Source organism: Trichechus manatus, unplaced genomic scaffold, assembly GCF_000243295.1.
Source record: "Trichechus manatus latirostris isolate Lorelei unplaced genomic scaffold, TriManLat1.0 scaffold00010, whole genome shotgun sequence".
In the NCBI taxonomy this organism is placed as follows: Eukaryota; Metazoa; Chordata; class Mammalia; order Sirenia; family Trichechidae; genus Trichechus; species Trichechus manatus.
Window position 1 is genome coordinate 22,387,611 of NW_004443946.1, and position 26,526 is coordinate 22,414,136.

General features: G+C 44.2%; 1 protein-coding gene and 1 non-coding gene across 2 annotated transcripts in view; one reads left to right on the plus strand and one right to left on the minus strand.

Moving 5' to 3' along the window:
* SMOC1 (SPARC related modular calcium binding 1) overlaps window positions 1–26,526 on the plus strand; it is a 163,274-nt gene that overhangs the window by 112,156 nt on the left and 24,592 nt on the right. Inside the window, exons 6-7 of the mRNA XM_012560034.1 lie at window positions 8,461–8,517; window positions 10,485–10,565. Of these exons, the coding sequence (XP_012415488.1) occupies window positions 8,461–8,517; window positions 10,485–10,565 (138 nt within the window). The remainder of the gene's footprint in view (window positions 1–8,460; window positions 8,518–10,484; window positions 10,566–26,526) is intronic.
* TRNAG-CCC (transfer RNA glycine (anticodon CCC)) lies at window positions 20,859–20,929 on the minus strand. The gene has a single exon. It is a non-coding gene; the product is annotated as a tRNA-Gly (tRNA).

Consider the following 26,526-nt stretch of genomic DNA (forward strand, 5'->3'; position numbering starts at 1 on the left):
TGGAGAGACAACAGAATTAGAATAGCTGAAACAACTTTTAAAAAGAAATATAAAAGAGTGTGCTGTCACAGTGTAAGGAGAGCAACTGGGGTCACAAAGCAATGTCTATGTATACGTTTTTGTATGAGAGACTAACTTGAATTGTAGACTTTCATTTAAAGCACAACAGTTAAAAAAGAAAGAGAAAGTGAGAGGAATCACTCTATCTGATTTTTAAGACTTTACTATATAGCTACAGAAATCAAGACAGTATGATATTAATTTATAGACATATAAATCAATGGAATAGACTAGTGGACCTAGAAATAGACCATACAAGTATGGCCAACTGATTTTTGATAGAGGTGCAAAGGCAGTTAAATGGAGGAAGGACAGTTTTTTCAACAAATGGTGCTGGAGCAATTGGACATCTATGAGTCGAGGGAGAGAACCTCTACTAAACCTCTCATCTTATAAAAAATTAAATCAAAATGGACTTTGGAATTTAATGTAAAACTATAAACTTTAAAAGAAAACACAGAAGGGAATCTTTGGAACCTAGTACAAGGTGAATCTAGAGCTTTGGTGTCTTAGCACACCAGAAACATGATCTGTAAAATAAAAAATGGATAAATCAGACTTTGTCAAAATCAAAAACTTGCTCTGTGAAAGACTCTGGGAGAAAATAATTTGCAAACTACATATCTGACAAAGGACTTGTAACTAGAATACATAAAGAATATATAAAGAACTCTCAAAACTTAACAGTGAAAAAGCAATTCAATTAGAAAATGGGCAAAAGACGTGAGGAGGCATTTTACTAAAGAGAACACACAGATGGCAAATAAGACATGAAAAGAAGCTCAACATCGTTAGCCACAGGAAATGCAAATTAGGACCATGGTAAGATATCATTACACACCTGTTAGAGCAGCTAAAATAAAAATAGTGACAATACCAAATACTGGTGAGGATGCAGAGAAACTGGATCTCTCATTCATTCCTTGGGGGAAGGTAAAATGGTACAGCCACTCTGGAAAATAGTTTGGAACTTTCTTTAAAAACTAAACATATACTTACTACATGATCCAGCAGTCACACTCTGAGCATTTATTCCAGAGAGATGAAAACTTATGTCCACAGAAAAACCTGTCCACAGATGTTCATAGCAGCTTTATTTGTAGTAGCCAAAAATGTAAACCATGCAAATGTCCTTCAATGAGTGAATAGTTAAACAAGCTGTGGTATGTTCATACCATGGAATATTACTCAACAGTAAAAAGGAACGAACTGTTGATACCCAACAACTTGAGTGGGTATAATGCAGAGTGAAAAAAATATCGGAAAAGTCACCTACTGCATGACTCCATGATTCGAGAACAAAATTGTAGAGATGGAAAACAAATCAGTGGTTGCCAGGTGTGAGGGATGGGTCTGGGAGAGGGAGGCGGCAGGACTCTAAAGGGGTGACATGAGCGAGATATTTGTGGTGATGGAAAAGTTCTGTATCTTGATTGTGGTGGTGGTTACATGAACCTGTGGTATAAAATCACATGAACTATGCGCGCGCGCGCGCACACACACACGAGAGTTCATGTAAAACTAGTGGATTCTGAATAAGGTCTGTGAATTACATCAATGTCAGTTTCCTGACTTTGATATTGCATTGTAATTATGTCAGATGTTACCATGGGGGAAAACTGGGCAAAGGGTACATGGGACCTCTCTTGATCATTTTTTGCAACTTCCTATCAGTCAATAATCATTTCAAAATAAAAAGTTAAAAATAAATTAGCACAGTCTTCTGTGTGAACACAGCCCTGAACTGCCTCGCTGTTACAGATGCCCCCTCCTTGTCTTCCATCACTAATCTACATTTTTCACTAGGGGATCACAGACCTTGAGGATGTGGGAACTGCTTGCAAAAAGATAGTTTTAAGCTCACTTTCACTCTTTTTGGGAGGAAGCGTGCAGGTGGGTAGACAGAATGTACAAAATTGATCTCTTGCTCTGGAAAAGACCTCAAGTGCCCAGATTTTTACCCTCAATGGTCAGAGTCAGGACAGCTCACCCTACATTTCTGGGTCTTGTGGGTCATGGGCCATGCATCCCAGGAAATGTTGAGGTTGACCAACATTCCATCCTCCTCCTGGTATGATTCAGGCCAAGCTCTTAAGGGACTGTTGCAAATAAGCACAGTTGTCTTCTTATGATGGCCAGAATAAGTCATCTCAATTTCCACAATGGGCCCATGAGTCACATGCTGAGGGGGATGGTGGGTCTGGCATAAATGTGGTCCCTTCAAAGACAAGAACCTTCTAGTACTTCTACCAGGCTAAAGTTTATCTCCACGTCTTTTAAAGATAGACAGTAGCAGCCTTAATGAAAACAAAAGCGACAGTGACCAGTGATGAACATGGCTTGGGAAGAGCCCAGAACTCATAGGGGACTTGGGATTGCTGAGAGACCTTCTGAATCTCAGGATGGGGGTGGTGGTTTCTTTTTTTCTTCATTCTCCAAGGCTCTTCAGTCTCGGAGACCCCAAGAGATGCCATTAATACAGATTCCTACTCTGGCCCCTTTGACACATTTGCTTTTGAAGGACCTGGAAGAGAAAGCTCTTTGTATGTGGCCAGAATAAACTCATTGTACACCCAAACAATTAACTCCTCAATGGACTTGCCAGTCCCTTGAAAGGCCCAGCCCTGCTTCCCTGGACCTCTTGGGCTCTATTCAGTTCCTTAAGCACACCAATGTTTTTTGGTTTTTGTTTTGTTTTGTTTGTTATTCTGAAAAGTCTTTCTCTGAGAATAGTCTGAGCAGATCAACATTGTCCTCAGCCTGGCATTTATCTCCACTTGCCAGCAAGTGTCAATCAGGAATCAAAAAGCCAAACAGAGGAGGCTTTGAACGATGTCATCGGGGGTCGAAGTGACTTCCAGCTGTCTGTGCGTGGGCCAGGCCTTCTTGCAGGGCAAGGAATTGTGCTGTCACACAAACCCACTGTCTGTAGAGGCTCACAGAGCCTATGCGGGGGCTGTGACTTTCTGGGGCTGCACCTGCAAAGACCATGCAGGTTTGGGGGCTGGGCAGTCTTGGAAGGCCTGACGCCATGACTCTGAGTCTGGGCAGTTTCCAAAGCTGCTCATTGCCTCTGGGACTTTGAGCAAAACAGTTGCTTGCTCTGAGACTCAATTCCTTTATCCGCCTGGTGACTTATTCTATCCTGGTTAGTGGTGAAAATAGATGAGGGAAACCACCTGCCAGAAACAGTTCTGAGTGTTGCAAAATGTGGCAATACTGTTATTACGGTTGTACTTGACATTGTCCTTGAGAAATCCTGATTTATTACCTTTTTAATTTATTTTTTAATGTTTCCAAATTTATCTATTCTCTCCATTAGAAAAATGATAATCTTTGAATTGCCTTTTTTTCAGTGTTCCATCCTCTTCCCTTTGATTTGGAGGAGTATTATGGTATTAAAGAGAAATAAACTTTTCCTATTTGAGGTTCAAAAGAATACTAAGAATAAGCGTGAAGGATAAAATCATCACGTGCTTATAAGTAAATTGAGATGAAGATGGAGGCCCTGGGTGGAGCAAACGGGTAACATGCTTGCCTGCTAACTGAAAGGTTGGAGGTTCAAGTCCACCCAGAGGCACCTTGGAAGAAAGGCCTGGCAATCTTCTGAAAAACCAGCTACTGAAAACTCTATGGAGTACAGTTCTACTCTGACACACATGGGGTCACAATGAGTTGGAATCGACTCCAAGCAACTGTTGGTTGTGTTGAAATTCAGATATATTTTTCTTTAAAACATATGGAAGTGCCCCACCCCCACCCTCAATTAAGGATGGCTTGAATAATCTAGCTGCTGCCGCCGGATGATTTGTCCCTGATGACTTTGGCACTTTTCTCGTTTTGTTTTAACAGCCTTCTTGGGGTATAATTTACATACCATAAAATTCATCCGCTGTTTAAGTGTACAATTCAATGAATGTAATAAACTTATAGAATTGTGTAACTATTACCAGAATCCAATTTTAGCACATTTCCATCACCCCAAAAAGATACCTTGTGCCCAGTTACAGTTAAGCCCTGCCTCCACCCCCAGCCCCAGACAACCACAAATCTTCTTACTATCTCTGTAGATTCAGCTTTTCTAGCCATCTGGCTTTAGCATCTGGCTTCTTTCACTTTACATAATGTTTTCTGAGGTTCATATGTCTTGACACATGTATTAATAATTCATTCCTTTAAATTGCTGAATTGTATTCCATTATATGGATGTACCACAATTTGTTTATCCATTCATCAGTTGACAGACATTTGGATTGTTTCCAGTTTGGGGCTGTTATGAGTAATGCTGCTGTTGATATTCATATATATGTCTTTGTGTGGATATGTTTTTATTTCTCTTGAGTAGATTCCTAGGAGTAGAATTTCTGGGTTGGATGCTAAGTTTATGTTTAACTTTTTTTAGGAAACTGCCAAACTATTTTCCGAAGTGGCTGCATAATCTTACGTTCCCATCAGCAATTCATGAAGGTTTCTGTTTCTCCGTGTCTTTGCCAACACTTGGTTTTGTCTATCTTTTTGATTTTAGCCGTTCTTTTGGGTACGTAGTGGTCTCCCATTGTGGTTTTAATTTGCATTTTCCCAATGACCTCTTGAGCTTTTTGTCGTGCATTTATTTGCCATTCATATATCTTCTTTGGTAAAATGTCTTTTAAAATACTGTGCCCATTTTTAAAGTGGGTTGTTTGTCTACTTACTGAGTTGTAAGGTTGACCTTATTTTAAAAAAAAAGATAGAATTTTAATTTTGCAAATCCAATTTTAAAAGGAAGCAGTTGGATGAGATGATTTAACATTTGAATATTATAACTCCTTTCATAGACCTTGAAAGTTTTTTCCATCTATGCGGTGTCCTGAGGTTGTATCCCCAGGCAGGTATCCCTCATTTTAGAAGAGGATATTGCTGCCCAGAGAAGTAAAGAGAAGCGTTCAGGTCACCCCACTTGTTGGATAGGTAGCCTGCATTTTGACTGTAACCCCACTTGAAACTGGGTGGCCAGGGGCCTTTGTAGATGCTTTACTCCTTCCAGGGCCCAGCATGGGGACTGGTGTTGCTCCAAGGCTGGCACAGAAGCAGAACTGATGTGGACCTTGGACCCAGGCCTTGGACCTCCGCTTGGTAGAAGGGTGTGCTTATTTGCTGGGTCAGAAGCCAGGTGCCCAGGTGCCCGGAGATGACGGTCAGAGGGTCCTGCTGGCTTTGGCTTGGCTTCCCAGCCTTTGGGCATGCTAGGTTTTGCAGGTGGCTCTCCTGGCAGCAGGGCACCTTGTCTTTTCTCACTTCATAAAGATTCCCAGCTAGGGCCTCCCTTATGGTGGTGCAGCTGTTATCTCCTCACCCTCAGTGACCCTACCCTGCAGGGAGACTCACTACCTGCATTTGGCTTCATGCTCTGTGGGCTCAGGGCCAGCATCTGAGCAATCCGTGGAGGTCCACGATCTGCAGACATGCAAAACTTCCACACCCTCCTGCTCACCTTGAGCCCAGACCTTCTTTTCTGATCGCTGGACCAGACGAGCAGTTTGGACTCTCATCTGGATGATGGGAGAAAGAAACAATGTTTTCAGTTATGCTGCTCCAGAGAGAGAGATACAGCTCTTGTAAAAGGAGAAGACTTTAATGTATACAATGAATATTAAAATACTGCTTAGGCCATTTTGTACTTGGGTTCTCACCTCTGTTCCTCTGGGAATGCTTGATTTCTCACTTTCCCTTTGTTAGCACATAAGACTTCTAAAATGAAGCCACCCTGGGTGGAGGGACTGAGCACACAGTGCTGGGCTATTTCGATTGTGAACTCTGCATCTGGCAGGAGCAACCAAATGTGCCTTGCAGCTGCCAAAAGACTTCATTCAGTGGCTCACTGATTTCAATGGAAAGAGGCGTTAATAGAGTCAGGGGAAGTGATGCTATTTAAAAAAATGACATTGTATGGCTCTGTTCTCTGTTTATACTCCCTCAATGACTTCCAGATCAAACTTACATAGTTTGGCATCCAGCGATGCCTGTTTTGGGCTCCAGTTTGAGGCAAATCAGATTCCAGCATAGCTGCTCCTCTCTTCCTGCTGCATGTCATTCCTCAGCATTCAGTGTCCGTCTGTTGTCAGACGGCTCAGGATTGCTGTGGCCCTTGTGGGAGTTTGGGCTTGGTGTCGCAATGAGGATAATAACAGGCTCAGGTGTCACACAGCTGTCAGGTTGCTGGCCTCAGCCTCCAGCAAGGGTTTAGGGTCTCCATAGCTCTCAAATCTTAAGATCCCAAGGGTAGGATGTTGGTGCAAGAAAGGAATCAGGAATCTGTATTCTTTCTCCCTCCTCCATATGAAGTTGGCCAAAGATACTGGGAGCTCCAAATGATGGAGGGTTATTATTGGTGATGATCCACAGACGTCAAAGAGACTATCTGAGAACTTGTGTTCTCCATCAACTATGAATGCTTGGAGAAAGTAGTGTTCAGTTCTAAAAGACCTCTGGGAATCTGGGGAAGTGAGGGATGGTGTAATCATCAAAATGTCTGAACCACTATGCTTCCTTCCCTTACCTGACCTGAGGGAGAAAATGGGGAGAAATTTCTAACTATTCATTCTCAGTGGGGATAAAGATACATGCTCATAGTTTTCACCAAGGGGGCAAAAATGGGTCTTTTTACACACAGAGCACAGATATACATACAGTAGTACATAAACATATACAGTCTGTCTGTGGTATTAAAATTTCATTAGCCTTTCAAAAAGGCCTTTTAGGGGGATAACTGGAAAAAAGCTGAGGGACACTGATCGAAGCTAAGGTTTTGGGAGCCTTGATGACAATAACTCAGAGTCCTGGCACTAACTCCTGACCCTCGCAGGTCCTCGTTCTGCAGAGAGAGCTGCCAACACCATTGGGATGATAAGCGTTAGGCCTGTGTTACTGGGAACTCTCTGCTCCCATCACCTATGTTAGAGATTTCCAAGCTAAAATCCAGGGTGATTTCTGCAGTTTCCCATGTCCTGTCCAATTTTGTTTACCCCCACCTCTTACTGGGAGTTGGGGTGCATGCTGTTTCATAGTTGAAAATATTCTGAGGATTCCCTAATTCTCTTGATTCAGTGTGCTGGTAAATGAATAATTTCTTTTATAAGGATCAGCACAGAGCTGGTTCCTATGGGGCAGATGTTAAAGATATCCCAAATGTCCAACTTTTCCAAACTGCTGTACCATTCCATCATCTCTAACGTTAACTACTCCTCCTCCCCTCAGTAGTCCCCCTCCAGTCTTTAAGTTCCATAATTGCTGCAATGTCCCACCAAACTCACGAACCACACTTACAGTTAACTGATTTATTAGGGAAGTAACAGGGTACAACTTGGGATCAGGAACTGCTCAGGAGTAACAGGAACTGCTCAGGAGTAACAGGAACAACTCAGGATATAGTTCTCGATCAGGACACCTTCTCGCCCTCTGTCACCAGGCCCTGCTCGGGGCCTTCTCAGGCAAGTGTTACATCTCTTAGCTCCATGGGACCCACTACAGCCCTCTGGCACTAGTCTCCTGGTTCTTGCTGTCTCACGCCACTATTGCTTTTGCTACTGCTGTGCTGCCGTCTCTCTCTCGCTGTCTTCTATGTTACAGCTCCTCCTTCTCTCTGTGTGTGTCTCCTTTTAAGCCTAGCAGGTTGGCAAAACTGACCAATCCCCTCGTTAGGGTTCCATACACCTTATTTTCATTAGTGGGAAGTTGTCCAATCCCCTTGGTGGGCCACAAGCACCTTATTTGCATTATCCCACCCAATCATTGTGTCTGAGTCACAGACTATGGCTAGAAGGCCATATTAAGTAATTCACTGCACCGAAGCTGGAGAGGAAATGTTCCTTCCTGCTGCCTTCTCATCTCCTTTCAGTGAGGACGGAGAAATCACTAGGAGTTTGCAAGGGAATAGTGCCAAGGTCTCTTGTTCTCTTAAGGTTCTTAACTCAGGACCTCTGGGAAAGGTTTTGAGCTGGTACCTTTCACAGGAAGGCAGGAGGGATCTGGGAATACCAGAATTAGATGCCACAAGGTGTGCTGCCCTAGCCCTATCATGCCTGGCCAAATGCAGGGCTGCTCAGGAATATACCTGCCTAGCTTTGCTGTGGGGAGGAACAAGGGATGGCAGAGCCATCTGTCATACTCAGAATCATAAGAAAGAGTCCCTGCCCGGGAATGGCAGGCACACGGCTGGATGTGTCTCCCTGTTGCTGTCTCTCTGAGGGTCTCCTCTCCTTCTTCTTCTTCTTCTTCTTTTTTTTTTTTTCCCTTTGCTCTCTTCATTGGAACTTGGCCGGGCCATGTGCAAATCCCAACCATTCAACAGTGCTGGAGAGTAGATAGTATTTACCTCAATAATGGTAGTCTCTTTTCGATTCTTTCTAACCCTCAATTCAGATGATGGGTCTAAGCCGACGCCCACGATGGAAACTCAGCCGGTGTTCGATGGAGATGGTAAGCTCTTGTGTTACTCCTGACTCTTATTCTCCGACCCATGTTCAGATTTGGAAAAGGTCTTCCATTTGGATTTTTTTTAAGCTTTCTTATTTTTTTCTTTTTTAATTTCATTTTTTTCCCAGTTTAAGCTGGGTTATTTTAACCTTATTTTTTTTAATAAAAAACAAATCCTCCAAGGAACTGGTACACTCTCCACTTCTGGAAAGGTCTTCTGTTCTTCCCAGGCTTCCTGCCTGTCTCCTGACATCCAACAATAACATAGCCTGGACAGACCGTTTGAGTTGACAAGACCAAGGAATCATGGCTCAGAGAGGAAGTCAGGCCAGCAGTGTCCCTGCAGTCAATAAGCCAGCACTTATAAGTGTCTGCTCTGTGCTTAGGATTGTGCTGGGGGATGACAGAGAAATAGAAGAAATGTAAGCCTTTGCTCTCAAGACAGATGCAACTATTGGAGAGCTTTATGGGTTAAATTATGTGGTCTCAATTTTTAGCGTAATGGACATTTTTGGAAGAAAAATGTCAGGGTGGTCTGGGAGAAGATTGTGTGAAGAGATGGCACTGCCACTGGATCTTGAAAGTGCAGGGGAAGAATCAGGGTGTTCCAGGCAGAGGACCAGCACGACTGAAGGAAGGAAGGAGATGAGTACGCGGTACAGTTAGAAAAGTAGCAGGAAAGAGATTCGCTAGTGGGGCTGGTTTGGCTAGGTTATAGGGACCTGGAGAGTTGAGTCAAGACGTTTGGGAGAGGTGAAATTCCAGGTCAAGAGAAGTCAAGTGGTCTGGTGGCAAGATAGAGTCTGTATGTCCATGTCCGGGGAGGTATGGGGAGTAGACAGGAGGAGCATGGTGTGCGGAAGCTGGTCTCAATTCTGGGTTTGAGCTGCTCAGGCCCTACATTCCCCAGTGTACTTTGCTGAGTACTCCAGGCTCCTGTGAAGAGGAGAAGGAAGCTTAGACTAGCATAGTTTCTAGAAAGTCTGAGAATGAGATTTGGTTCTCAGTGCAATATGCAGGAAAAGTTCAGCAGCTGTCAGCTGAGTATATACAGGCCTAGCTCACGAGATGGACAGTGAGACAGAGGAATTAAAAGGGATCATGCCACTGGTTGGCACTGTGGCTAGGGATGTCCCTAGCCTGGGCTGAGCTCTGGGAAAAGGATTTAAATGTTGCTTGTTTGGTGGAATATGTGTGTGTTCATGCCTAGGAGTTCGGATGTTTCCATGATTCCCAAAGATCCTGGATTGTTGGCAAGTCTGGGGTCCTGGGACTCATGGGGGGAGTCAGGTGGGGACCTTCCCAGCACCCCTATCGAAGACCTTGTCACTCTACAGTGTGTTCAGGGTAATCCAGGATTCCCACACTACCTGTTCACTGGGTGACCCATGCCCTGGAGAGACCTGGAGGCTCCCTGGATAGAAGAATTCAGCCTTTGTTCGATAAGGAACCATTAGAAAGGGAATTGAACAACAGATTAGACCGATTACTTTCTTTCTGTTGTGGAGCACAGTCTCAGCAAGTTGAAATCTGCTGTGGCTCAGCCGTTTCCTTTAAAATGGTCACTGTGGTTTGTTTGGCGCTCGTTTGTTGATTTATCCCCTTTAAATCTTCTTCCAGGGAAGCAGCTGAGAGGGACTTGGCTTGGCCCATGTTCCTCACCTCCTGGGATAATATTTTTATTCCTGGATGGAGTGGCTCAGTGCCTCCGGACTCTGACCACTCGGTCTCCTGGCCTAGGAGGCCCAGGTTGGCGCCTATGAGCTGATGGGGAAAGGAGCTTCCTTTGTAAGGAAGGGAGAGGATATTGGGACAACGTGGGTGTGGAATGAGGGAGGAAGCCGAAACCTCAGGATTTAGATGCCCTAGGCTTTAAGAAAAGCTATTAAAAAAAAAAAACCTGGGGGTTATAATCCAAGTCACATCCTCTCTTTGCACAGACTTTTTTTTCTTTCTCTTTTTCTCTTCAGAAATCACAGCTCCAACTCTCTGGATTAAACACTTGGTAATCAAGGACTCCAAACTGAACAACACCAACGTAAGAAATTCAGGTAAATAATCTTCCTTGGATTATATACGTACCTGATCCATCCATGGCTGTTCTAAGGTTGCTCCAGGACTACCCGCTGTGTGGGCTTGGGCAAGTCACGTGACGTGTCTGGTTCTCAATTTCTACAGCTGCAAAAAGAAGAAGTAGTATAAGTTAATCCTTTCCAACTTTAATTTTCTTCGGTTGTTATCTCAGGGATCATATTTCATGAGTAGTTGATCCTTTTAGCTAACAAATATTTTTGACTGTATGTTTTAATATTTTAATTTACTTTCTATATGCCATGTAGAAGAATTTAAAAGAAGAATGAATGGCATAGAGAAATTAGACTTCAAACCTGAAGAGACTTTGTTCTATGTGCTTTAAAGGCTCTAAATAACTGCTTAGTCATGTTTTTTTCCTGCTCTAATTTTTTGGGGGACTGCTAACTGAAACGTTGGTGGTTCAACTCCTTCCAGAGGCACTTGGAAGAAAGGCCTGCCAATCTACTTTTGAAAAATCAACCACTGAAAACCCTATGGAGCACACACAGTTCTATTCGGACACTCAGCGGGTTGCCATGAGTCAGAATTGACTCAATGGCAACTGGTTTTGGTTGTGAGTAGTCAGGTTTTGGCACTGGCTGAATCCCTGATAGAAATGTGATCATTTTTGAAGGGTGATCAGATTTGTAGGATTTATTTGTAGGGTTCATTTATCATCAGTTAAGACCAAAGTTAATGTCCATCAACAGGAAAATGTATTAACGAACTCAATCTGTGTCTCTATCAGGAAGGATCATCCGTCTTTCAGCCCAAGACTTTATTGTGGGAAGTGTTACTCTGTATAATTTATGCCTTGTTGTTGAATTTAGCCATATCTTTCCCTTATAGGTAACAAGGGCTATAACAAAAGGTACATGGTCATTAATGAATGTGCTGTACTCAGTCCCCTTTACATTTACCTGTATGCTAACACTGTCCTAAAGGTGGCAGTATAGGGGCTAGAGTACACAGAGTGATTTAGACCAAGAGGTAACTCCATCTAGCATCTGCTGAGTTTCTCTGTGGCTTGGGCTGGTCAGTACCTCTCCATGTGTTTTGGTTCCCTGTTTGATAAAAGCTGGAGGTATGGCATGATGAGATGGGAAAAAGACCATATGAACTCCCTTGTGCTGGAGCCTTGATGGCACAGTGCAGTGATTAAAGCACAAACATCAGAATCAGAGAAATCTGGGTTCATATCCCGGCTCCCACACTTAGTAAGTGATCCTAATCAAGTTGAATAATCCCTCTGAGCTTCAGTTCTCATCTGTAAAATGGGATCATGAACTCTCCCTCAAAGGACTGTGATTTAAAGGTTACCTGCGTTAATGTCTGCATGGCATTTAATCGATGCCTGGCTAAGTGATAAGTAGTAAATGCATGATAAATTGTAAGTACATGGATTTATTATTGGTAGAAGCAATAGGAATATTAATTATACTGCCTATAGTGAGAATTCTACAATTAGGAAAGAATTTATGATTGTCACCATAAGCAAAAGCATCAATTGGGCAAATTTCCTCTTAGGACCTCTCCCACTCTCTCCTCACTGGTAGGCAAACATGCTAACTAGTTTTGGTACCTGTAACACTGGCACCGGAAGTGACATCTGGAGATGGTCTCCCCATTCCTTGAGTTCCTGGCAGGTCTGCAAGGCCCTAGTGAAAGGTGGCCAAGTAGTAGATGTGAGGGTAATCGTCCTCTGAAATTCTACAGTACCTTTTGCCTAAGTTGGCATTTAGCGTTTGCTTTCTTGAATTTCTTTTTCACCTACCAGTGCCTGATTTCTCCATCTAGATTATAAACTCTGTGAGAATGAGGGCTTTATTGCTAGCCTTTTATTGCAGGGACATTATAGCTCAATGTGGTTGAGTGCTTTGGGGAAGGATAGAGAAGTCATCATCATCATCATCATCATCATCATCATCATCATCATCATCAGAAGTAAAATAAGAATTATCACTGTCATAATAGCTAGTCTGTGTCAGGTCCTGTAGCACTTTACATATGTTATCTCATTTCAACTTTACTGGAACCCTATGAGATAGGTATTATTATTAGTGCCCCATCTTACAGATGAAGAAAGCAAGGCTTACAGAGAGGACATAACATGTCCTGGGTTGCACAGCTAGTAAGTGGTGGGGCTGGAAAAAACGAGTTATCCTTGACTGTAGAATGCCTGTTTTCTTGGGTTGTATTCTCTGAGTATAGTAGAGAGCTGATGTCAAGTCAGGTGATGATCTTTGCTTCCACTCTAGTGCTTCTGCTTTCCCTTCCCACTTTCCTTACATGGTTTCCAATAGGATGGGTGTACGGTCATGTTGAGAAATGGTTTCCAGCAGGTACAACCACCTTCCTTTAGTTGGAGTGACCCAGATACCTTTATTCTGCCATGGTTGGCCCCAGTAATGTCTGTAAAGTTAGTGTATAGGACAGGGTAGTTAGAGGAGAGCTAAAGGATCCCTTAGAGAAATTGAGACCAGGGATAATGGCCAGGAATTGGCAACTTCGGAATTTCCTAATGAACTAGGACTTTCTCTATCAGGATCTACCAATAATTCTGGCTGAGTGCCTGCTAATCTTCTTGGTGGTTATGTGTTGAGGACACAGTGCCACAAAAACGTATAACAGGGGTTGACAAATTATGACTTACCAGTCAAATCTGGCCAGCTACCTGCTTTTGTAAATAAAGCTTTATTGGAGCACAGCCATCCCATTCATTTACCTATGGATGCTTTCACACTACAGTAGTAGAGTTGAATAGTTATGACAGAGACCATCTAGCCTGCAAAGCCTAAAATATCTGACCAAGAAAAAACCTAGTCTATGAGAGGGTGAAAAAACCTGAGCAAGACATCCCCCGCCCTGCCCCACTACAATGGTGCCATCTGCAACTGATTGTGGGGATAGTACAGGACTGGACAGTGTTTCATTCCATTGTGCATGGGGTTGCCATGAGTTGGGGCCAACTCCATAGCAGCCAACAATAACAGCTCATAGTCTAAGCAGAAGCAGGGCCTGTGCCTGCTGAGATGTTTCCTGACGTGCCCAGGTAAGTCTGCATCAGTACAGGAACTCTTTAGGGAGCTCATGTAGCTCTTCATCATTTCACATGAACACAGTGCTTTGCCAGCCTTTAATGTGCTGTTCTAGTGCTTGCTTTATAAATGGGTTGCCAAGAAAGCGTCTTGAGGTTTGACTTTCATAGGCAGAAGGATAAAGAATCTTTTGGATACAGAAGAGATAAATCATGTAATAGCGAAAGCATGGGTTTTGGTATCAGACAAACCTATAGACCTAGCTTCCACTGTTAGCTTCCCACTGAGAGGCTGGGTGACCTTGAGAAAGTTATTTAGCTTCTCTTATTATTATTGGTGTCTTGCATGATTTTTGTGAGGATTTGACAATGTATATAAAATGTCAGGTGATAGTAGGTGCACCTTAAATGATTGAAAAACAATGGCTACTCTTGATGGACTATCTTTATGTATTGTCCTAGGCACTTATCACATGTCACCTCCTTTGCTTTAATGAGAAGTCAGATAGACTTTAATGATAACTGAGGTCTGTGCAGCTGGCTCTGGTATAGGCAGGCCCCTCTGTTTCAAGCACCTGGGATAATTTCCCATTAGAGTTTGACTAGAGATTCTGGGCTCAGGTGAGGTTCAGACCACATCTCTGGGAAGGTTGAAGTGGACTCTGAGAAGCCCTTCTGGGTGAGAGCTCTTCTTCTCAGCTGTCTCTGAAAGAGGCTAAAAGGCCATCCCAGTTTCTTTTACACCCCAAACATCCTTCTTTCACACTCAGACCCTGTGACGCCAGGTTTGTTTTCTGGCCTGGGGACTGTTGATGTTGGAAGAGTTCCACTGGGCAGCTGAAGTTTTGCAATAACATGACACATACGCCTGCAGACTTATCCTGTCTCCTTCTCTCCTCCTGGAGGGTCTGGTCCTTGTTTTTAAGGCTTTGTCATGCGTTCACCGTAGTCAGTGTTGCCTTTGAGTGCATGGCAGGTTTAGCATCGACAGGCTTGCTTGCTTGGTCTTCTTCTCTTTGATTCTGTCCTCCATCGCACCTGGTTAGATGGAGGGATTCTTTTTGCATTCTGGCAGATAGTGTACCTGGCTAGCTAACACCCTAGAGCTTGAGAGGAGACATCTTCTCATAGATGGGTGTTGGCCAGAGACTCTATCTGCTTTTATAAGGAAATAGGAACTCTTGCTGAGCATTTTGTATCAGGGACTACCAAGACATTTTTTCACATTCCTAGAGTTAAAAAATTTTTTTAATCATCTATGTTTTCTAGAAGAAGAAAGTAGAGGGTAAAGAGATTAAATAAAGACAAGAATTCGACTTCATCTAATTGGTCCTATTCCCTTAAAAACAAAAACAAAAAAACCAAACCTTTGCCATCGAGTCAATTCCAACTCATAGTGACCCTATAGGACAGAGTAGAACTGCTCCACAGGGTTTCCAAGGAGCAACTGGTGGATTTGAACTGCCGACCTTTAGGTTAGTAGCTGAGCTCTTAACCATTGTGCCACCAGGGCTCCCTATTCCCTTAGGACTTTCAAATTTACTATATATAGACTTTTTCTACACCTGTGATTTCTACAAGTCTTTTTTTTGTTTGTTTCCTGTATGACAACATTCTGTGTTTCTTTTGTGGGAAAACCCCATGTCTCAGGAAAGATGGTCTAGGGAGCCTAACTCTTTTCTAATACTCCCAAGGCCCAAAGCCCCGTTTCCCTCCGCCCCAGGGTGGCTGAGTTAACTCTTGTAGCCTTTCATGGAGTAGTTTGACTTCCCTTCCTTCTTTCCTTTATCTCCATCTTTCCTAGTTAACTTCTTTTGTGATCTGATCAGGGACTTCAAGAAGGCTCTAGAACCAGGCCCCATGGGTTCAATCTAGAAGGATCTTGCCTTTGCTCCTTTGCCTCTTTGACTGGCACCAATGAATGGAGGAATCCCTGAGTAACTCTGATCCACTGTAGACAGAGCCACCAGCCTGGACACAAGTGGAAATGCGTTCCTTATTAAGTTTTACCATGAAAATGACCCCCGTGTCCTTGTACATGACAGTGCTTGTTTGCCCAGGTCACTGTACATGTCAGAGGTAACTGTTCACAGCATCCTTACCTGCCCTTACCTGCCAGTGTCAGAGTGTTGCTCTTCCAGGCCTGCTTAGGACCATTTGGCTGCATTTGGGATTGCTCCTGCCTCATCTGGTAAGTTTCTGTCGGGGACAGCTGCTGCAATTGGGATTTGGGGTCGCTGAGGCAACAGCACCTCTTGGCTGGGTCCCCCGCCCCCCAAACCAGCACTCTTGGCCTGCCTAGAAACCACGGGGTGATGTAATGACCTGAGGCCTGGAAAAATAAACAGCTCTCAGGGAAACCAGCGGTAGCCATTGTAAGCAAATACCCCACAGCCACCTGGAACCTTACACATGACGTGATTGGAAGGAAGAATGAGTAATCCACTAACGTTAGCAGCGGAGGACGGGTCTGGCTTCTGTGCATTTAAAATATCTATTTAAAACAAATGCTTGATGTTTATTTCTATAACTGGCCTTCTGGGTGTCTGCCTGTCTGTCTTATGCAGGTGCCGTGGTCAGTTATGGCCAGTGAGCAGAGAGAGCTGGGGACGGGGATGGGTGGTCAGCCCAATGGCTTTCTTCATAGCGACAAAGGCCTTCCTCTTTGTCAAGTTTTCCCTGTGCTGAAAGGAGCGGTAAACACGCTTGGAGGCACCAGAGAGCCTAGCCCAACAGTCCATTTTTACCTTGCTTTAAAATTAGCCTTCCTGGTTGATCTGCTCCTTCATCCCACGTAGTCTGCTTGGAAGACGGAAGGGTGGTGGTGGTGTGGGGGGTGTGGCTGTATGATCCGGCCTCTGGGACTTGCTAGACCAGCAAAGGTTTTGTTTTCCTAGATAAGTTTGTATGCTTTTTGTTGTTTGATAGCAAAACCAAGTGTCCCAATATTTTCCTTCAGGCACATGCCGCTAAAAAAAGGGAAATCAAAAAGTCCTGCTGAGGTATTGTAATTGGCTCATCCCTATTTGCTGGAAGTTAGCTATGGCCTCTGTTTGCGCTGAGGGTCCTCACTCAGTTTATTTGTAAAGTGACTTTGGAAGTAGGCAGGGTGTACAGCTTATAAACAGACTCAAACATGCAGTATTAGGCTTTGGGGGGATCAAGAGTGAAGTCCTGCCTGATATTTTGTTTTGACAAATTTTAAAACATTTCTTCCACGTTCTTCTTTTGCCTGTGCCTATCGCTCTTCTTTCCTGAATTTTTATTTACTAGCCCTTGCTCCTCAAAGTCCAAAGCCTGTCAGGCCAAAGTCAACAAAGTTACTGAGAAAAAGGAGAAAAGAGATAGCTTATCACTTCTCAATATTTGTCGTTGTAAAAATACTGTGGAACATTTCATATTCTTTTCGGTGAGAGGGTTATATCCGTTCACTTAATAGCATGAGTCAATTGAGATGGGATGTTTTCTAAAATCTGAGTGGATGTGAGTCAGTGATGCTTTGGGGAAAAATTTTTTAAAAACCGCCCACATGCTATATTGAGACAATCCATCATAGAAGAAATATCCTCTGTAGAATTTATATCTTGTTCTCCTCCCCCCTGTTGGAACTCGGTCCCTTTGTCTGTGTGGGACAGGACGTGGTCACCACTGCAGACCATGATGAACTGTGAATGATCATTTTAGGTTCTGCAGAGGGAAGCTATTTAGGAAGGCTGGTTGGTTTGTCATTTTCCCGTACTCCTCCTCACCATGACCCTTCATTCCAGCAACATGTCCTGTTTACAGGCTTCTTGCAAACACTCCTGGAAGTCGCTGCTGTCAGCCAGTGTGAGGGGTGTGGGATAAGCGTTGGCAGTTTTGCTGTGAAGATGAGGCCTCTGAGACATGGCAGGCTGGGTGTGACTCGAAGGCCACATAGCAGCACTGTGGGACATCTGGAGGGAGCATCTGGAAGCACGAGCAGCCTTGCCCTTGGCTTTGCCCCTTCCCGGGTGCCCGAGTTCTATTGGCTGAGTTTGGATCGGGCGTCTGAGCCAAGGAGTGGACCTGAGTTGGTCTACCTGTAAGATGGTGGCCTGTTACAGGGGAGGAATGGGAGATCATCACCTTCCATTTTAAATGACAAAACAGGAGGACTGAGTAGTTAAGGGCCTAGTCCAGGGTCACAGGCTCATCAACAACTATTATGTGCCAAGACCTGTACTTGGTGGTACGGGGGCCAAGGGAAGATGCACCCGGAAAATCTAAGGAAGTAGTTGACTAGCAGTGTTGTGCCAAAAGGAGGGGGGCAGTGGGTGTGGTCGGCCCCAATGGGGAGGAATATTTCATCACCAACATTCTTTTCAGTTACTGGCATGGTGGTCATAAAAAGCTGGCTGACTTTTAGTTATGATGTTATCTTTTACTTTACCTCAGTATACCCCCTTGTCTCCTATATCGAGGGCAGACTGCTTCTATTACCCTGTCCTAGGTCTGCCACTGCAGTCCAGCTGGGGAGATAGTCATTCACAGGGATAGGTCAGAGAGGCCATATGTACTCCATGTTTTTGGAAGACACTTGACCTTAGACTAGCTAATAATAATAGCAGCTACCATTGACCAAACCTTACTATGGGCCAAACACTGGATTAAATGCTTTACATATACTATTGCGTTTAATTCGCACAATGACCCTATGAGGTGTGCGCTATTGTTAATCCTATGCCTTAATCTCTTAGTGCTGCTATAACAGAAATACCACAAGTGGGTGGCTTTAATGAACATAAATGTATTTTCTCACAGTTTAGGAGGCTAGAAGTCTGGATTCAGGGTACTGGCTCTAGGGGAAGGCCTTTTCTCTCTGTCAGCCGTAGGGGAAGATCCTTGTCTCTTTTCAGCATTTGTTATTTGGTTCCTTGGCAGTCTTCATACGACATAGCATCTGTTTTCCCCCATCTGTGTTTCCTTGCTTCTGTGCCTAATCTGATCTTTTTATATATCGAAAGTGATTGGCTTAAGTAAGATACACCCAACACTGATAATGTCCTCATTAACATAACAAAGAAAACTCTACTCTTAAATTGGATTACATCCACAGGCGCAAGGGTTAGGATTTACAACATATATTTTTGGGGACACAATTCAATCCATAACACCCTACTTTCACAGGTAAGGAACCTGGGGCTTAGAGAGCTTAAGTAAGCTTCCCAAGGTCACTGAGCTAAAAATTGGTAGAGCTTGATCCATCTGATTCCAAAGCCCATGTTCTTGACCACCATGCTCTACTGCCTCTATTCCAACTGTTGTTGACTTCCATGAGACCCTTGGCTAGAGTGTGCAGGAGCAAGAGTGACAGGTGCTTACTGTCACTTTCAGCCTTGCCAAGGAAGCCCAGCTATCCCTCTCCCTCCACCCCCCAACCCCCCATCCATCCCCCACCCCAGTTCCTAGAACATCTTCCCTCTGACTGCCCTAAACGCCTAGCATTTGGGAACAGACATCCAATTGAGCTTTTATACCATCCTTACTCCTCTGTCTGGGACTGGAAGCAAAGAGCAATGCCTTCTCTTGGTTACTTGGTAATCAGAGAGGTGCCCTCCTCCAGAGAAGGGGACCAAGGTAGTCAGCCCCCTTGCAGGTTAAGATTGGGTGACAAGGTATCTTTTTTCACTTCACATCGATACCTGTTCTGTGGGGAAAATGGGAAAACCATTCCAACGGAAGAGGTGACCAATTTAAATTTATGCAAATTCTGCTTCTATTCTTCCCATCCCACCTCTGACCAGGTGCACACCTAAGCACTAAGTTCAGGGGTTGAATATGTTCTGTTTGGCAGTGAGTTTCATTTCTTCCCCACCCTGGTAGGATCTCTCCTCTGGGGTTCCCCTTTTCTGGGCCTGTTGTCTGCCATCTGTTCTTAAAGGAGCCCCGAGCCCTAGTTCTGTGGGTTCCTCTTGTCTTCAGGGGTCCTTGGAACCCCTCGATGACTTTGAGTCACATGGATGCTGAGATTTGGGAACTGGCAGTGGGCAAATGGCAGCCTAACAATGGGCATGATGGGCAGAGTCAGCCCAGCTAATGGTGCTTGGAAAATGATCCTCTAGGGGCCACTTAGCTCCTCCTGTGAAAAAGTGCAAAGTACACAAGGAAGAAAAATAATCTATTCACATAGTTGGCTTGAAACCATAGGTGCTAAGACCCCATGTGGATAAATAAACAAAAAGGGCCTGCTCAGTGATATACCATAAATCACTCCCTAAGACTATGATCTCCAGCAGAACCCTGTCCCCTGCAGCTCCACATCTCCAGGCCTCGTGCTGGGCCTTCACAAACAGTAAAGTCAGTTACTTCAAACTTCGTCCTACCTTTCCTCCCCTTTCCTTCTGCAGCCTTTTCCCTCTCCAGATTCTCAGCCACCCAGGAGTTCTGGAACCATCCCGATACCACACGCTTACACACTGACCCAGCCAGCACTGAGGTGGGAGCCACACGATTTCTTACGCCTCTGGAATTTCATGTTGTGATTTAGAAAGGTTGTTTTTAACATACAGTTTGTTGTTTTGGGTTATCTTTCAGCATTTCATTCATTTTTTGATAAGGGGTTAGGTGGGTGTGAGGTATCTGAAGGGTTTTCAGTGTAATTGTAGGTGACACAGCGTGAGTGTTTTAATATTCTTGGCCCAGAGGGATGATTCCTTATGCAGTGGAATATAAATAAACTCTCCTTTTCAGGCCGAGTAACCTTTTATTGATTCTCCCCTTAAGAAAATCCAATGCTTGATAGTCTGAGGGTTGAGTGTAGCACTTTCCCAGGACGAGTCAAAGGGACAGATCTTTTTTCGGCCGCTGTGGTCTCCTATCCTAAGTGTAGCATTTACTCAGCAGTGGGCAGCCCCATCTCTGGAGTGTCAGGCTAGAGCAGGATTCAGTGGCACAAGGTGGTGTGCAGGGATTCAAGCAATAGAGAGATTTTTGAATTAAGTACCCTTTGTTGTTGTTAGCTGCCATTGAGTTGGCCCCCAACCCGTGGTGACCCCATGCACAATGGAACAAAAGCTGCCCAGTCCTGTGCCACCCCCATAATTGGTGGCAAATCGGACCATTGTGATCCATGGAGGTTTCATGGACTGACATTTGGTTGTAGATCACCAAGCCTTTCTTTCTAGTCTTAGTCTGGAAGCTCTGCTGAAACCCACTTAGCATCATAGCAACACGCAAGCCTCCACTGACAGATGGGTGGTGGCTGCCCGTGAGGTGCATTGGCCAGGAATTGAACTCGGGTCTCCCACGTGGGAAGTGAGAATTCTACCACTGAACTACCAATGCCTTCTTAAATGCTCTTTATGGATCCCTTAAACCTGAGATTCTATGGCTGTCCTATGAATAAGGAGCTGTGGGCCAGGGATGAGTGTGGTGAAGGATCAGCAAGAGTATGACAGAGTCCTTCTTCTAAAGGAGATTACAGTCTAGATTAACTTACCAAGGCATACATAAGGGGAACAGATACCCAGTCTTAGATTCAGCAGAGGGATACTTCATAGTGGTTTGGAGCCCTCAGGGAAAGCTTCAGGGATTGAGGAAGGCCTTGAACAAGGGCAGGTTCATATCTCATTGCTAGTTTGTTCTGCTTGCTATGTCTCAGAACTTTTTTGACCTCTCCAGTGCCTGACATGGTGTTAGCACACAGCACACACTCAGTAATAGCCTGTGTGAGAACCGGGTCCACAAAGGTCTCTGACCTTCTTTGTATCTTCTTTGTGAATCCTAATGTCATGTGTTACTCTGGTTCTTGTTTCAGGTGAACACTCCAGGAACACCCTCCTCTCTCAGGACGCTGTCCTCAGCCTTGCCAGCTTCCCACTCCCTTGTTCTGTAGTAAAAGAAACTCTGTCAGGACGGCCTGAGTAGCTGCCCTTAATTACCAACTGAGCCTCCACTAGGAAGAAAGCTTCTGGCTTCTTCTTTGGGAAGGTTGTGTCATTCATTGAGGCACCTTCCCAATACATATTGTTTTGGCCAGTGACTCTTCTCAGTGCTTCTCTGTAAGACTGGGCTTTTTTCTTGATTCATTTTTCATATGGACCTTCTCTGAGTACTGCTTCCTTCCACTCGTCTCCCCTCCTGCCTCCACAACCATGAGGTTCCCATGTTCTTTCTCCAGAAAGTTCACAACATGGCTGGCCCACTGGTACGTCCTGACAATGTTTTCAGAAGGTGCTTTGGTATTGGGTTACCCAGGGTTTTTGCTTTTCTATTTACTCCTTCCTTCAGCAGTTTTTCCTCTGGAAGGCTGCAGCCAGAAAGAAAACCCAGCCCAAGGAGCTGAAACTTGAATCTTCTAATGTTTATGTTTGTTGGCCATTTTTGTTTAAAAAAAAAAAAAAGAAGAAAGAAAGAAAAGAAAAAGATGATGGAGAAGTAAAGGTTCCCAGGATAAAAGGATAAACTCTGGGCTAAAATCAAGATTGGGGATTAGCTGAGGATTTAGGTTATCCATGGCCTCCTTTGCTTCTAATTACCACAAGTAATTGAGATGGAAAGAGGCATGGGTTAGCCATAGCAGACTGAGCTGTTCTCCACGTGTGCCTGTCTTGGCTGAATGCATAAGAACCCATGCCCTGGGCCTGAAGACAGCTTATGTTTGTCTGCTTCTGCCTAGTCTTTCTCTCTCTGTCTCCCTCCCTGCCCACTCCCACCTCCACGTCAGTCCTACTTTGCTCTGGAACTATAGGAATTTGGTGGTAGAGAGGCCTGTGTGTTTTCTGGTCGCAAGGGCTGGCCTGTGGTCTCATTTCTTCCAGATGGCACTTTTCTGTTTTATTTCTTCTCTTAGTCAATTAGAGCATTGTGAGTGAAACTTAAACTACTCATTGCCCAGTGGGGAGTGGCCTGGCTCTCACTTCTTCTCTGCACCATCCAGTGCTAGGACTATAGGCCGTGGGTGTGCATGACTGTGTAAGTCCGTGTGGTCATATGTCCACACACCCCTTGGACAGCCCTGGTTATTCCCTCTCCCCTGCTGTTTATGTCTTCCAAGTGTTTACAGATGGTCCTGGCCCATTCTCATAGTTATCAGGCCAAACCTTCTAACCTTGTCATTCTTCCCTAAACTTTCCTAAACAGAGATTGAGTGTTTTAGAACAGTAAGCGCCCACTTCTGGCGAGCTCCCTCTCTGAGCTAACGGTCGTGGAGAGACTCTTAAAATAGACCACCCATCCCTGTCTTACATTCTGGAAGGTGACTTCTTGGTACCTGGGAAAACTGATAGCCATGAATTTTAAAATTCATTTGGGGGTAACTGAGAAGGGAAGACAGTGACAATGGTCCCGATGATGGAGCTGACTTCTGGATCCTCAGATACACAATTCGCTTATGCACCTTGGACTCAAACATGCCAATGATCATGAAGATGGTACAAGAACAGACAAGGTTTCGTTCTGTTATACATAAGGTTACCATGAATCAGAGCCTACCTGATGGCAACCAATAACAACAACACTTACTGAGTAGAGTGTGCATGATGTCTGGAGAAGCACTGCAGGAGTAGCTGATTGATTGATTGAAGGGTTTGAGGGGGCAACAAAAATAATTATGGAGTAAATTGATAAACAGAAAGTTGAACCAGTCTAGATGTTTCAATTGTCTACTGCCGTATAACAAGCCAGACCAAAACTTAATGGCTTACAGTAAAATGATTTATTATGTTTCATGTTTCTGTGGGCTGGCTTGGTGGTTCCTGACTGGTTTTACCTGAACTCATTTCTGAACTCAACCAGCTAGAGGGTCAGCTGGGCTGGAATGTCCAAGATGATCTTACTCACAGGCCAGGCAGTGGTGCTGGCTGTGGGCTGAGCTCCTCAGTTTCCCTCTAAGTAGCTTCTCATCCTTCACTAGGCTGACCTGGCTTCCTTATATGGCAGCCTCAGGGTGATTTTCCAAAAAAGTGAAAGTGAAAGCTGCCAGGCCCCTTAAGGCCTTTGCCTATGAAGTCAAGTTCATCATTGCTGTGCCCTGGTCAGACGTGTAGCAAGGGTAAAGAGCACCCAGGGACAATCTCTAAGTTTGCAACCACCGTCCCCCACCGCCTTGACTGGGGGGATGTGTGAATCGCTGGCGGGCCTCATGTGGCACCCCCTTGGACTTGTGCCTGGAGGCAAATGCACCCCTCTAACCACCTCCCCCTTGCTATGCCTCTGCCCCTGGGGAAAGTTCCTTCTCCCACCCTTTGTGTCTCGCTTCCAGTCTGATTTATGGCTTTAGAACGTTAGCATGGAGAGTCTTCATTTAAAGCCTCTGTTGGTCAAAGCAAGTCAGGGTCAATGCGGAGGGGTCTACACAATGCACGTGTACAAGGAGGCATAATTTGCTGGGCACCATTTTGTAACGATCTGCTACACTGAGTAAAAGAAAATAGGTTAGAATAAAAATTCATAACCTATGGCAATGAGAAGTTCCCTAGGTGGTACAAACAGTTTGCATTCAACTACCAACTGAAAAAGGTTGGTGGTTTGAATCCACCCAGGGGCACTGTGGAAGAAACATAAGATTACGGCCATTGAAACTCTGGAGCAGTTCTATTCTGACACACATGGGGTCACCATGAATCAGAATCGATATGATGGCAGTGGGTTTTTAATGGCAATGAGAGACGATACTGCAGAGAGGTGAAGGGAGCAGACTCCCTGGGCTGAAATCCCAGCTCGGCCACTTCCTTGCTCTATGACCTTAAGCAGAGTACTCAACCTGACTGTGTTTCTGTGTCCACGACTTGTAATGAGCTTGAAATGAGTTATTACAAGTAAAGCACCTAATACAAAGCCTGGCATATGGTAAGCACTCAAGTGTTTGCTGTACTTATTTGTTTTACAGTTCTGTCATACTGGGTGAGTTACAAATTTAGCTTTAAGTTTCCCAGTTCAGAGGCAAAGAGAAAACAATACTCAGGTACAAGATTGGTGGTGTGCTTAGGTTCAGAAGAAGCTGTGCTATGTTGAACAGGCAAGTATGTTTTTTAACTCATTTGGTTTTGAATGCAGCAGATTTGGGGTCGTTTGCAAAGCAACTGACCTGGAAGAACTTCACACTATAAAAATAAATTAGTTTTTCCTCCAAGAGCAAATAGAGGCAATACTGTCTAGGGGTTAGAAAAGTCAGGCTTGACTGTCAGAAGCTCCTAACTAAAGACACAACTCTCTTCTCTCACAGTTGAGTGAACTTGGGAAATTCATGAATCTCTCCAAACCTCAGCATCCTCATCTGCAAAATGGGTATAATAACAATGTCTAACTCACATGGACAAAAAGATTAGGAAGTGAAGCCCTTAGTATAGAGCCTGGCATACATTACTCAATGAATATTTATTTTATTATTATTTGTGTAAAGATGATTTTAAGGGAGATTTTCTTTTCTTTTTTTGTTTTGAGAAGACAAACTGTGTACTCTTTGCAAATGGTTAGTGTTATTATTGCAAATCCTGTCTTCCTTAGACGGGCCTTTGGACTTGCAAGAACTGTGTGCATTTAGCCTTCACTCTAATTTCATACCTGAACCTTCCGCTGTTTTTCCAATGAGTTTATTCTCCATAGAACTTCACAGAGCCCCTATGGAAGCTGACTGAAAGCATTTCAGAACAGCCTTCAAGGATTTCCAGAAACCCACCAGCAGGGTCTAAACCACGGATCCTCCCCTCATCTTCAGTGACTCCTCCCACATTCTGCAGATTTCAGGATCCCCGATGGTGTGAAGTCAGGTTCATCATTGCTCTGCCCCTGGGGAAGGTTCCTCCTCCCGCCCTTTGTGTCTCGCTTCCAGTCTGATTTATGGCTTTAGAATGTTAGCCTGCAGAGTCTTAATTTAAAGCCTCTGTCAGAGGTTGTTACATCAACGTGGTGCCAGTAAAAAGCTGTTTTCCTTTGGTTTTGCTCCTCTGTCTCCTTTTTCATAGCATGAAATACAACGTAGGAAAAGAAGGGTACCAAACTGGGGTTGGGGAAGCTGTTGAAAAACTGTTGAGTAATCTCCTTGAAGTTGCTGTGATACCATCCCAGCCAGGGGCTGAAATCAAAATTCTGGTCTTCAAGGCAGGTCTGACCAAAGTCTGCCTCTGCCTCCTCAGTTTATGTCTCTTTCCTACGCTGCTTCTAGACGCTGTTCTGGCGGTAGTTACCGCTGGATTCATAATGCCTCGTCTAATGTTGGTCAACTGTTTTAAACTCCTGTGGCTCCAGCCAGGAGTCACTGGTAGTGCAAGCCGTTAATGTGCTTGGTTGCTAACTGAAAGGTTGGCAGTTCGAGTCTACCCATAGGTGCCTCGGAAGAAATGCCTGGCAATCTACTTTCAAAAGATCAGCCATTAAAAACCCTATGGAGCACAGTTCTACTCTGACACACACAGGGTCACCATTAGTCAGAATCAAGTTTCTGGCAGCTGGGTGCTATACATACCTTCCTCCTGGCCCTCAGATATTTTTATTCCCCTAAGGAAATATTCCCCTTTTCCTATAGTGAGAATCACTGAGCTATTGTTCTTCAGCATTTTTACGAGGACTGAGACTAAGAATCATTTTTCCACCATTTGCCTTCTCTGGAAGACAAGGATTGAGCAACATAGTGTCTCTGTGTACACTTACAGCTTGTTTAAACATAAATGCTTTATATATGTATATTTGCAAAACTGTTATTTCAGAGTTTGGCTTCTTGAGAGCAGAGTTGAGTTTCTGTTAGCTGGATGATTTTTATTATTGTTCAGTGAGCAGCATGTTCTCCATGATGCTGATAGCAACTTCCTGGCTCTAATAATATTTTTTATGACATGCTGTGAACATTTCATAGGATGCTCACTACTGTATTCTTGTCAGCATCTTCAAGAGGAAAGTTGTGGAATAATGTTACAGGAAATTATACAGTAAATGAAAAGAATCAG